The sequence below is a fragment of the Panthera onca genome, chromosome D2 (genome assembly GCF_046562875.1).
Source record: "Panthera onca isolate mPanOnc1 chromosome D2, mPanOnc1 haplotype 2, whole genome shotgun sequence".
NCBI classification, from domain to species: Eukaryota; Metazoa; Chordata; class Mammalia; order Carnivora; family Felidae; genus Panthera; species Panthera onca.
The window spans coordinates 34,760,032-34,773,820 of NC_138349.1; the positions used below are offsets into that span (position 1 = coordinate 34,760,032).

General features: G+C 36.0%; 1 protein-coding gene across 7 annotated transcripts in view; it reads right to left on the bottom strand.

Moving 5' to 3' along the window:
- The window catches only part of EXOC6 (exocyst complex component 6), a 296,986-nt gene that overhangs the window by 167,237 nt on the left and 115,960 nt on the right, over window positions 1–13,789 (bottom strand). For all 7 annotated transcript variants that reach the window (XR_013550527.2, XM_078434598.2, XM_078434597.2 and 4 more), the window contains 4 exons: window positions 5,555–5,726; window positions 4,017–4,064; window positions 3,837–3,927; window positions 895–940 (listed from right to left, as the gene is read on the bottom strand). Coding sequence is in view for 6 of the 7 variants with exons in the window: in XM_078434598.2 (XP_078290724.1) it covers window positions 895–940; window positions 3,837–3,927; window positions 4,017–4,064; window positions 5,555–5,726 (357 nt within the window). In the remaining variant the exon portion in view is untranslated. The remainder of the gene's footprint in view (window positions 1–894; window positions 941–3,836; window positions 3,928–4,016; window positions 4,065–5,554; window positions 5,727–13,789) is intronic.

Below are 13,789 nucleotides of genomic sequence, written 5' to 3' on the forward strand. Positions count from 1 at the left end.
GCCCCGCGTCAGGCTCTGGGCTGATGGCTCGGAGCCTGGAGCCTGTTTCCGATTCTGTGTCTCCCTCTCTCTCTGCCCCTCCCCCGTTCATGCTCTGTCTCTCTCTGTCCCAAAAATAAATAAAAAAAAAAAAAAAAAACGTTGAAAAAAAGAAAAAAAAAAAAAAATTAAAAAAAAAAAAAAAGAATGAAAAAAATAATTCTACTAATTAGTATCAATTGGTAAAGGCCAATAAAATTCAATGTTTAGTACTATAAAGCAGGATATACACAGATCTTTAAGTATAGATTTGTATATAATGTACTGTGATAATTAAGCAGTTATTAATAAACTAAGAGGAAATCACTACTTCCCTATTCTAAATGTGGAATATTCTCATTTATTCTGATTTTTCTGTTACTTTAAAATTGCTCATCTTTAAAACATTTTAAACATTATTACATCTAATGATTCTATGGTAATCAATAAAGTACTGCAAATTATTTTCATATGTCATGTATTCATTTTTTGTTATAATACAGAACATGACTGGCCTACACTGTCAAAATATAACTACCTACACTGCTTCCATTGTGATCCCACAACACACTTAGCTTTTGATTGTATGCAATGTTAACACAGAAGCTAATCAATATTTTTTCACTCCTGTTCAGTTGTCTGTTTGTCCTTCATCAATATTATCAATCTTTGATTTCACTTATAAAGGACAAGGATCCACAAATCAGTGGCTAAGAATTGTTTTATTAAATGATCCTGACGGGCAAATTGCATGAAAAGGAATAAAGGTAGAGAGCAAAACTTCACATGACTCACTATAATTTATACTAAGTTTATCCATGCTTTCTTTAATAGAAAAAGAAGATTCCTATGAAAAATAAGAAAGAAACAACTCACCGTTTTGCACTCATCTGTTCTTTTAGCTTACTGTACATTTCCAGCACTGCATTAAAAAATAACTTATTTTAGCTTTCAAAATAAAAAAAAGTTGAGATGAAAAAATTAAAGGGAAGAACCTATTATAAATTCATCACTTTTCTCTGTACTTTAATTCAGGCTTATATTTTCAAATAAAATGTTATACTTCAAATAAATAAAAGACATTTTAATGTCTATGTATATTAAACATTACATTATTTATACACATTATCTGGAATTTGGAATACTTCCATATGCAGACACCTATAACTGAGGCTTTAACCAACTGATAATTATCATATTCAGAAACTTATATATCTTCTCTGCGGTGGAATTAGAAGTTTGGACTTTAGTTACTCAGGAAACAAAGCTGGTTGAGATTAATTTTGATTCAATATCTCAAATAATATTCATATACCAAACACAAGCGTGTTATAGCTCACTAAGCAAAATTTTACACCAAATTGACATAGAAAAAAACCCTCAAAAGTGTACAGCAGAGAGTGAATTATAATAAAATCATAAATAAACATAACAAAGCAACTTTGTTTTACCATTTCTATTATGGACTCAGAAATGCAATTAGTCAATAAAAGTTGTTATAAGCTTCAGCAAGAAGCATTCAGCTTTGCCACCAAAAAAGGTTTTAATGCAACTATGCAGATTACCATTTATCCTTAGTAGAATTTCAAAGTATAAAGTGAGTAAGTTATTATTGACTCATCAAGCCAGCTCACATTTTCACAGACCAGAAAGACAGAATACTTTTTTCCCAGATTTTCTATTTTGGCTACTTCCCAGGGGTCTTCAAGTTCATAGAAGACATTGTTCATTTATCTGAAATCCGTAATACTGCGATGGTGGCAACAGTGAACCACCTCAACCCTGTGGTCCCTATGTGTATCTCTATCACAGCCCCTATATTGCAAGCAAGTATTTCTCATATTTTCCAACCAAAGCATTACAGTGAACACATAACCTGGGAAAAAGCCTAAAACTGCTGCTACAAGTATAAACTTTCTTTGAAGTCTCCTGTTTTACCTCAACAACTCCTGCAACTTTCTTATCTATCTTATATTATTTCCATATAAAAATAATACTCTCCTCAAAAATAATCAAGTAAAACTAATGTACCAGGAAAATACATTGTTTACCCTATGACTTCTTATACCCTCTCATACTCCTAATCCAAGGAGGAGTTAAGCAATTGTACAATAATTAATAGCTTATTTGTCTTTATTCACATTAGACTGTAGGACTCTTCAGGGCTGGGAATGTCTCATTTTCAAATTTATACTTCCAATATCTACCATAATGGCTGACACAAAAAAGTATTTACGACTGGATAATTAGATAAAAGGCTAATAGAGGAAAGGAGGTAGTTCTCAATGTGGCTATTAGGAACACAATGTTTACATAAACTCAGATCACCTGCCCAGCCTTGAAAGCAAAAACAGTAGCAGTAACAAAAGTCTAATGTGTACTTCCCTTTATTTTTCTATTCCAAATAGCTGCATAGGGGAATAAGCCCAATTCAGCTTTCTCATTCTATCAGTACCCAAATTTTTAGGCTTATTACCATTTAGGGACAAAGCAATCAAACTTAGAGACTGTCTTCATGGCTACTTCACTGTATCTGATGGTGGCAAAGACATATTATTAAACATTACTAGAAGGAAGTACATTCTCAATCCTGAAACTGAACATAATAAGCATTTTATTTACTCAAAGTTAGTGTGCAAGCATCCAAGATTAAACTGAGAATTTCAGTGATTCTAAAAAAAAAAGAAAAGTTAATCTCACAAAGTCAGAAAACAATGTTTTTTAGCTAATAAGATCTGACAGTTTTTGGGTGCCTGTGTGGTTCAGTCTGTTAAGCATCCGACTTTGGCTCAGGTCATGATCCCGCGGTTCTTGAGTTCAAGCCCCGCATCGGGCTCTGTGCTGACAGCTCAGAGCCTGGAGCCTGTTTCAGATTCTGTGTCTCCCTCTCTCTCTGCCCCTCCCCCACTCACACTTTCTCTCTCTCTCTCAAAAATAGACATTAAAAAAATTGTTTAATAAAATAAAATCTGACAGTTTTAACATATAATTTGTGTTCAAAGGTAATTTTATATTATATAAATATCACACAAAGCATCTCATTCTATTCTCCAGGATAAAGGTTCAGGTTCTTTCCTAAAAAAAAATAAGTTTAGAAGATGGGACACTAAGATGGATTCAGTTTACTATATGAAGAAAAGAGGACATACACATGCTTCCTTTTGTCTGAACAGGATACATCAGGGGAAAGAAAATACTGGTTAGTTTCTTCAGAATTTATTTGATGTCCCAGTAATATCTGAGCTGTAACAGAGAGATCAAAAACTCAGAAACCTAAAAAGTCAGTCTTTCCAAAACATAGGAGTAAAGGCAAGACCAAAGAAGTGAGAAGACCTAGCACTTTTGGATGTTTGCTTATTTTATCAGCAAAATGAGACTGTGAGCAAAGCAACACCAACCTGCTTAAATGACAAACAGAAAACAATGGAAAACTAGTTATAAAAAATGAGGCAAATTAGGAAAAGGCAAGGAAACGTAATGAAAAGACACTCTCCTCCATGGGAAAGTATTCTGAGGAAAAACAAAAAAGCAGTGGGAGGGGGGTGAGGGACAAAGGACAAACTAGGCGGGAGGAAATGGGAGAGGGAGAGGTGCAGGTTTTTCTAGGAACCTGATGTGACAGATCATCAAACAGGGACTTTATAAGATAAGAAGACCATGAAAATTCAAGGGCTAAAATGGGCAAGGAAGATAACCATGAGCTTTTGGGGGCAATCACCAAATAATCTGTAATTCCCATAATGAATAATGACCAAACACTATCATTAGATCATAATTTTACCAAGCCAAGCATTACACTGTAGACAAGTTTAACTCACCTGGAAGACATAACTGCAATTTTTCTACTACTGTTGTAATATTCCTCTGCTGAATTCTACATCGAATAATATCTTCAGTCTGGACTATCACCTTAGAAAAGAAGAAATGTTCATATTTTTAAGCAAACAGTTAAACTGCATCCACAAATTGAGCATACAAGAAATATATCATATTCTCACCTCCTTTCCAGCATCTTGAAATTTTCGGTTGGTATCAGTAACTTGTACCTTAAAAATAATTTCACCTTAGTTAGACAAATATGCATAAAACTTCCCTGATATAACTGCTCACCCTTGTAATTAGATCATGCTTCATGAGAAACTTAGAACAAAGAAATGCAAATTCAAATTAACTCTACAGCTTGAACTTGAACTTTTGATTGAAAAGGGCTTTTGTTAACTTCAATTACTTATGACAGTTCTTTTTAACAGATTCTGTGGCAAACTTCTCAAATTTAATCTAGATTTTTGAACTTTACTTGCTTCTCTAAGTCTGTCAAACAATTCAAATCACTGACCCAATTGACCACTGGTCCCTTTTTGATAACTTCAATGAGGTCTATGTGCCATTCATTGTCTGTAGGAAATGGTGATTGCATTTTATGGTAATTAAACATTCATACTTTGCTGAATGCAAACACTGGGTGGTTGATTAACATCAAACACGGAAATCTCAATCCACAGCAACATTTTAATGCTGCAGGTGCAGACAAAGCTCAACTTCAAATTTTCCCACATATTAAGTGACTCATTAGGTCATCATCGTAAGGAAGCACATTCTAGTTTATTAAAAATCTCATTAATTTCTGAACAAAGATGCTCAGTGACCTCATTGATGCTGTATTTGGTCTCTTGTTATCTGAATATCCTTTATATAATGGTTTTTTAATCATAACCTTTGGTGAACCAGGGTCATTTTATCTGCTAAATTCTCCAAATGTAAAGAAAGATAAATAGCACAATTCTTAGAACTAAATATTTTGAATTCTGGCTAAACAAATCCAGGTCTCATTTAATAAATAACGTTTTTGCTCTGTGGCAGAAAATGCACACCAACTTTCTTTAAGAAAATTATGCTTTGCTATTAAACTAAGTTTCAATATTATTAAATAATTTTGAGAACATAATCACTTATAGTAAGTTTTTAAAGGTTTTTAGAGGATAGTTTTTATCATTATTGTACTAATTGTCTTTTTAAAATTCTAAAACTGCAAATGAGGTCTTTCACTGTATGAATTCTTTTCGTTCATTTCCCTGCATGGAAAGAAATCCTGTTAAGTCAATGCATTACTTGCTTTACAAAAAAGAGATTACTCCTGTCATTAGCATGACAACTATGTTAATAGAGCATAAAGAGCATTCCCAAATATACACACTAACTCACTTCTTGAAAATAGTACATTTAATAATTATTTGTACATATGCACTACAAACTAATACTTCAGTAATTTAATGACAGCAAAGGTAAAGAGAATTTTTTTTAAATAACTTTCTTTTATTTTAAGTTTATTTATTTATTTTAGGAGAGAACGCGGGCGCACAAGCAGGGAAGGAGCGAGAGAAAGGGAAGACAGAGAATCCCACTCAGGCTCCACACTGGCAGCATGGAGCCCCATGTGGGACTCATCATGCCTAAGCTGAAACCAAGAGTCGGATGCTTAACCAACTGAGCCACCCAGGCACCCCAAAGGTTAAGAGAATTTTAAAACATTTCTTACCTTCAGTTTTTCTGCATCAGTCCTTACTTTAAGGAGTTCTGTAATAGCATCTACAAAACCCTGATGATGAAAATTACACATCTTTTCAATTTCCTTGTCATGATTACGGATACAAGCATCTAACTTTTCCATAAACTTCTTGTGTGCATTTGGTTGGTCATCATAAACAGACCTAAATGTATACAAAAAGAAAGCTAACATTAACTTCCCAGTTCACCAAAATTTATTCTTTATTAGCCCATTCTTTGAAACAGCTAATATATTTTGGTTTTTTGCTTTGTAATCAGTATATTAAGGTGATATTCATACATTTCAAGAATTGCTTAATTCTGATATCCAGATTTAAGCCTGTGAACATGACTTTTTTTTTTTTTAACATTTTTAAAGTTTTACTCATTTATTTATTTTGAGAGGGGGGAAGGCAGAGATAGGGAGAGAAAAAATCCCAAGCAGGCTCCGTGCTGTCAACACAGAGCCCAACATGGGCCTTGAACTCATGAACTGTGAGACTGTCTCACGTTCAAGTCCCAATGTGGGGCTTGAACTCTCAAACTGTGAGATCTTGACAACTGAGTCAAGATCAAAAGTCAAGACGCTTAACCAGCTGAGCCACCCAGGCACCCCATGAATATGACTTTTAAACATACAATTAAAGCTATTAATAATAATTTGCTATAGTAGCAATATTACATTACAGTTACTTTGGAGCATAAGTTAAATGTTTAAAGTAAGCCTATAACATACCTAAAAAATACCTTCCTATCTCTTACATGTAAATTACTTCTCCCATGTAAAGGTCTCTTCACAAAGTTCTGCTCCCAAAGTCACTACCCTGAAGCTTTTCATGGTCCAAAGAGAAGGAAAAAAAGGATAATCAGGACTGATTTAAAAACAAAACAAAACAAAACAAAACATGGCACAGGAGAAGGGAATGCAATTCTACAAGTGCAAGCCCTCAAGCGGCAGCGTATTAGGATAAAGCCCTTCTTTAGAAAGATATCATTTCTATCATGGATACCACAGGCCAGATGACATAGCATGCCTTCAAGTAACAGCTGAAGCCACAGAACAGATGCAGAAGTATCACAATGAATTCCACTTAATGTACTATGGTTCAGCACTTCTCTCCAAATTAAGTTATTTGACTGACTGCCAGTTAAATACAAATTTTAACTTCATAGCAACAGCTGATAATCTTTTTTTTTAATGTTTACTTATTTCTGAGAGAGAGAAAGAGAGCCGGAGTAGGTGAGGGGCAGAGAGAGATGGGGGACAGAGGATCTGAAGTGAGCTCTGTGCTGACAGCAGAGAGCCTGATGTGGGGCTAAACTCACAAACTGTGATATCATAGCCTGAGCCGAAGTCAAACGCTTCAACTACTGAGCCATTCAGGCGCCCTGCAACAGCTGATAATCTTAAAACAAAACTGAGTTAATAGTACTGCCAATAGTAAAAATCATTTGTGCGAAAAATTATTTAATTTCTTTTTGAACATGTTAATATTAAATCAGTCACAAACCCTGTAGATACCTGGAAACTGCCTAGGTATCTAGAACTCAAGGTCTGAGGCTCAGAACATACTAGTCTTTAACTAGTCTTTAACATACTAGTGCTCAAAAAAGAATCACTGAGTAAATGATTAAGGACATGATGATGAATTTCATCATTAATGATGAACAAACTCCTGATTTCTATAGCATTTACTATGTCAGGACATACACTAAGTACTTTGTACAGTAATTCCTCACAACAAGCCTATAAAGAAGGTGTTGTTACTACCCTTGCTTTACTGATGTTATAGATTATATAACTGCCATAAATTCCATAGCTAGCAAAGGGCAGCTGGGATATAAATCCTGGCACTATGTCTCCAGAGTTCATATTCTCAAGTACAAGGCCATATTGCAGTCACCACGATGTTCTCTAAACATGGTGTACACATTCCTACTGTATCTCAGCTCATGCTTTCTCCACATAGAGGGCACCACCCTCCCAGCCAACCACCATGCAGAAAAAATTAACCTTACCCAAAGAAAGGTTTGGCCCTTGTCCCCAGCTCCTGGGAGGTAAATCTCTGGGATGTCCTGATAGTTGTCTTTGTTTACTTGAGGGTCTTGGGCAATGCCAAATAATCTTAAGCTAGCAATGTGATTTACAATGTGACTTACAGTGGATGGGGACCTTGGGGCCACATCATATCAGCTCTGGAGAGTCCATAGATTAAGGGTAAACAACTCACAGCAGTGTGTCATGTGTATGTGACCAAACCCTAGGAAAAACCCTGGACACCACAGCTTAAGTGAGCTTCCCTGGCCAGCAATATTCCATGACTACTGCCACACATCATTGCTGGGAGAAGTTAAGGGGTGTCTATATGACCACTGGGAAAGGACAATGGGGAGCCCCCACTTAAAACTCTCCTAGACCCTGACTTATGTGCCTCTTCCTGATGTTAATTTTAATGTTTCTTTTGCTGTAACAAACAGCAACTGTGAATATAGAAGCTTTCTAAATTCTGTGAGTCCTCCTTCTAAATTACTGAACTTCAGAGTAGTCTTGGGGACCTCCCAATCTGTGCCCCCCAATCTGTTCCTCATTATTTGAGATTTAGTTCAATTCTCATTTCCTCCAACAGACCTTCGTCAATCATTTCCATGCCAAGTAATCTCTTCATCTGCAGAATAGGTAAATTTACAGTCCTTTCCACTCATTGTGACATGTAATTATATATTATCCTTTTACTGTAATTTAAGCCTTTCAAATATATGTCCTATATTTTATTTCTTCGTATCATCCAAAAGCTTCCTGAGGGGCAGCCTCCATGTTATAGGATTTTAATGAGTATCTATTAATAATACTAGAGACAGCAATATTGGATAGCTATTATCAAGAATTTGAGCCTTGGGGCACCTGGGTGGCTCATCTGGTTGAGTGTCCAACTTCAGCTCGGGTCATGATCTCGCAGTTTGTGGGTTCGAGCCCCATGTCAGGCTCTGTGCTGTCAGCCTGAGCCTGGAGCCTGCTTCAGATTCTGTCTCCCTCTCTCTCTGCCCTTCCCCCACTCATTCTCTCTCTCCAAGAAATAAACATTAAAAAAAAAAAAAAATTGAGCCTTTAAGACCTGAGCTAGAACTAGGCTCTAATCTTGGACATCTTCTCTTTTCTACCTATACTATTCTCTCAATCTCATCCAGATTTGGAGCTTATTATTCCATAAACAAATGGACACCTCCCAAATGTATGATTCTAGCCCCAACCTCTCCCCTAAACTTCAAACTCATATATTTCTCCACCTGGGTATGTGATAAGCACCTCAAATATGTTCAAAATGAATCCCTACCTTCTTCCTCAAAACCTGCTCCTCCCACGGTCTTCCTCCATCTCAGTAAACCTCACTCTTCTAGTTGCTCTGGCAAAAAGCCTTGAAATCACCCCTGACTGTTTGCATTCTCTCACCCTCACTGCCAAAACAATCCAGCAAATCCAACCACATCTCACAACCTTTACTGGTGCCATCATGGACTAAGCCACCATTATGTCTTGCCTAGAATTCTGCCAACTGCTTCTGCAATCAGTCTCCTTGATTTCACCCTTGGTCCCCTTCAGTCTGTTTACAACACAGTAGACAGAATGATGCCATTAAAATATAAATCAGATCCCGTATCTCCCTTCTGCTCAAAACCCTATTTCTCTTATAATAGCCCATAAATCACTATATAATTTTGCCCCATGTTATCTCACTGACCTCACTTCCTAATACTTACTCTCCACTTTATTCTGTGCCAGCAACACTGGCCTCCCTGTAGTTCCTGCAACACACCAAGCACATTCCTGTCCTATGCTTTACACACACACTATTTCCTTTACCTGGATCACACTTCTCACATGTGGGATGCCTCCCTTACCAATTTCAGGGTTTTTTTTTTATCCCCTTCCTGATGAGGCCCTTTCTGGCTACAATATCTACATTATAAACACACACACACAAAATTCCCTTCCCTGCTTTACTTTTTTCTGTTTTCTGAAACAAAGTAGTTTACTTTATCACTGTATCACTCTTACCACTATACTCGAATATATGCTCAATTGCATACTTTTATTTATTTTGTCTTTGCCCACTGGAATGTAAGTTATATGACGGAAGAGCTTTTTGTCTGTTTTGTTCCCCAATGAATGCTCAGCACTAGAATAAATAATACTTATCACATAGCAGATGCTTAATAAATAATTGATGAATAACTCGATGGATAAATGGATGGAGACAGATGGAATCAGAACGGACACTGACTAACTGTTCTATGTCAGAAAAGCCCCTTCTCTAAATCGCAACTTTCTCAACAATAAAATAGGGATGAAAAATAGTAGCTACATCAGAGAGTTATAAGGATTAAATTAGTAAACACATGAAAGATTCTTAGCAGTAACTGACATATGGTAAGTGCTCAATATATACACTGGCTACTAGCATAATATGCACATAAAAAACAACCAAATCCTTATTAAAGAGTGAACTGGCTGTTGAATAGGTACTGGTTGCAATATCAAATATAGCTACCCCATACTAAAGGAGCTGACTACCACTAATACTTGACATCTGCATGGGGCCTTCTGTATTTTTTATATCCAATGTTTTATTTCTTATACAGCACCAGAGAAAATATTGCCTCCTTTTCACAAGTGAGGGAGTAGGCATAGAAATGGCAAATGGTGGGGTGCCTGGGTGACTCAGGTCGTGATCTCACAGTCTGTGGGTTCGACAACTATCAGCACAGAACCTGCTTTGGATCCTTTGTCCTTTGTCCCCTCTTTCTCTGCACCTCCCTTGCTCACTCTCTCTCAAAAAGAAAAAAAAAAAAAAAAGAATTGGCAAATGGCTTGCTCATTTGCTAGTTATTAGTAAGGGACTGAGGCAATACTACAATTCCCAGGATACTTTTTTGCTTCCCTTGTGCTTTTCCTATAATTAATACATATAATAAGAATTCTTAAACAAACATTACTCCACAGGAAAAACCACATGCAAGAGAAAGTTAACCTGATATTGGTGTGCTATAAACAAATTTGTATTTCATAACTTTGAACACTTTATTAAAGTAATATATATACTCATTTCTAATTTTTTTTTACCTATTTGAATAAAAGTTTGAAATTTATCTGACTCTTAAAATACCAGGTAGTAAACAAACATACCAAAACAACTGTCCTCTCTTTTTTTTTTTCCTGTTACAGCTGTAGCACTGTACCAAAAATCTAAGAGATATTTTAGAACGACCCTACTACAATGTCTCTCCAAAGAGGATTTGACTCTGTTTGTGAGTGCAAAGGGCAATATTATTACCTCTTTTAAAAATAGTAATAACAGGGGTGCCTGGGTGGCTCAGTCAGTTAAGCATCCGACTCTTGATTTCGGCTTAGGTCATGATCTCGCAGTTCGTGAGTTCGAGCCCTGCATTGGGCTCCACACTGAGAATGTGGAGCCTGTTTGGGGTTCTCTCTCTCTGCCCCTCCCTCCCTCTCTCAAAATAAACAAACTTAAAGCTGCCTTTTAAAAAACAGTAATAACATATAAACAGAAAGAAAAAAAGTTATTTTCCAGAAGTCTATTTTATTCTAGAAAGTTCTTAAAGCCCATCTTCTAGTATATCTTTCTAATTTATTCTCCAGGATTTTAAAGCAAAACCACTCCTGTCTTATAGTAATTCAGGACACTGCCAGTGCATCTATTATAGCATCACAGGTGAATGACTCTTTCTCTACAAAGTACATCAGAACATACGCAATACCCACCCACCATTAATAGAAAACCAAAGCCTGAAATGGGTGAACTATTTACATTCCATGCCTTCTGCTGTTAGAACTGTAAGCCCCAATAAAGGAAATAAAAATAACATAAAGGAATCAGTACTGTGAATGATCCACCTATAACTAAGTCTTAGTCTCTCTTGACTGTTACACCACTGATAACCACTTGCTGTTACAGACATAAATACAAGCTGCAGTCCAAGCTGATATAACCACACATCACCCATAATCTACACCAATGAGATCATCCTGAACAGAACGCACAGGAATAAAGAAGCAGAGATGAGGAAACGTTCTAAATCACAGGAATAAAATGCATTTTTTTAAAAGCACTGACGGTTCAAGCAAGTGCCAGAATCCACAATTCATGATTAGACAGAATTTGGCCTTAAAAACGACCCTAGAAAGTTCCTAGTTCTGACTTTCTTAACTTCGTAGATGCAGCACAAATCTAAAAGCCAAACGCAAGCACTCAAAACGGAATTAATCAATACATGTAGTTGATTTAACCCTCTACCCACTCTGATGAAAAATTATATTCGAAATAACTAGTCTGATAATTTGCTAATAAAGCCAACAATAAATAGCTGGGTGAATAGAGAGAAACAGGAAGGGAGAAAGGGTGGGTATGTATAAGATCCCTGGAAAAAGGAAGAAAGCAGAAACAATACCTCTCCCAAGTATTTCTTGACACCAGAGGCATAGTAGGAATTATCCATCTTTTCTCTGAAGAAGCCTATGTTTAATTATAGAGATAATTTGGAGAGACGGTGGAGGAAGGATACGGAAAGCAAAAAAAGGTGTGCACTCCCTATCAACAATTCCCCACAGTGACTAAACTGACTAAAGAGGAGTCATATATCTATTGCTTCTGGCTTAATGTGGTAAACATCGAAAAACAGTTAACAACCAAGATTTACTATTAAGTACTTTGCATGCATTACCTCATTATATTCACTACAGCTTTACAACATAGATTCTATTAGCATCCCCATTTACAAATGTAGTTTGGGAAGATTAAGACTTTAGGTCCAAAGTCACACAGTAGTAGAGCCAAGATTTAACCCCAAGTCTACCTGACTCCAAATCAGTGCTCTTAACCATTATGTCATACAGACTCTCCGACCAGAAATGGGTGATAAGCAGCATGAAATGCAGAGAAGTTACGAGTATAGCAACTAACCAGATCACCTTTGAAGATCAACAATTGAGAATGACTCAATAGGGAATCCCTGATGTGCACTGTTGCACCCATCAGGTGAAATCATCCAATGGACAGAAAAAAAGGATGAGAACTGAGGCATAGCTAATTGTTAGGCAGTATTAAATTACAAATGCAACAAAATAAAGAGGAGCAAAATATGAAGTAGAGAAATCTAAGGGCCCCATACTCATCTAACCTTAGGCAGAGACTCTGAAAAGTCTATTTTTTTTGTCTCTAAATGACAATCATTACTCTTTGAAATTTTAATTTGCAGGATAAGAAAGGAAATGCCATGCAGTGCTATTCACTCTTTGAATACTAAATTGGTTAACAGTTTTATCCATCTAATTATTAATGTGCAGATATATTACTGATCTAGCTTTCAAGCAATATATAATTTTAATGAAAATAATTTTTCTTCTTTCAAAATGTCCCTCAGAATGCTATAATGTCTACTGCAGGCCTAATTCAAATCCTATAAATAAATACACACAGATATATGGCAGAACCAGGAAGAGTGAACATCAAAAAGTTGGTAAATTTTCCACCATCCCACATCCACTAAGCTTGTAAATTAGTGCTCCATATACAGAGGAAACTTGAACAACAAGGATGTGAACTGAGCAGGTACACTTACAAATTTTCTTCAATACAGTATGGTACTGGAAATGTATTTTCTCTTCCTTACAATTTTCTTAATAACATTTTCTTTTCTCTAGCTTACATGATTGCAAGAATGCACTATCTATAAACATATAAAATATGTGTTAATTGACCGTTTATGGTATTAAGGCTTCTGGTCAACAGTAGGTTATTAGTAGTTAAATCTTTGGGGAGTCAAAAGTTATATGCAGATTTCCAACTGCACAGGGGGTCAGTGCCCTTAACCCACACATTGTTCAAGGGTCAAGTGTACATATAATAACTTCAGGGTAAGAGAGTTCAGTCTTCCCTTCCAAAAGCTCAGCACAATAAAATCTTATTTCTACCAAAATGTAATGCTAATCAGGCCAAAATGCAATGTAAAATCAATTTTAAAAGAAGAGATGATTTAAAAACTTCATGTGAAGATAAAGATGGACCATGATACACTAAAGATTTTAATTTACATATTTTAATTTTAGCAAGTAGGAATGCATAAAAATAATGTAGGTCTTAAAAAAGCATAGCTTAAAAATTCTTTTAAGTACACATTTTCTATCTTCATTATATCTAATCTTCCACACCAA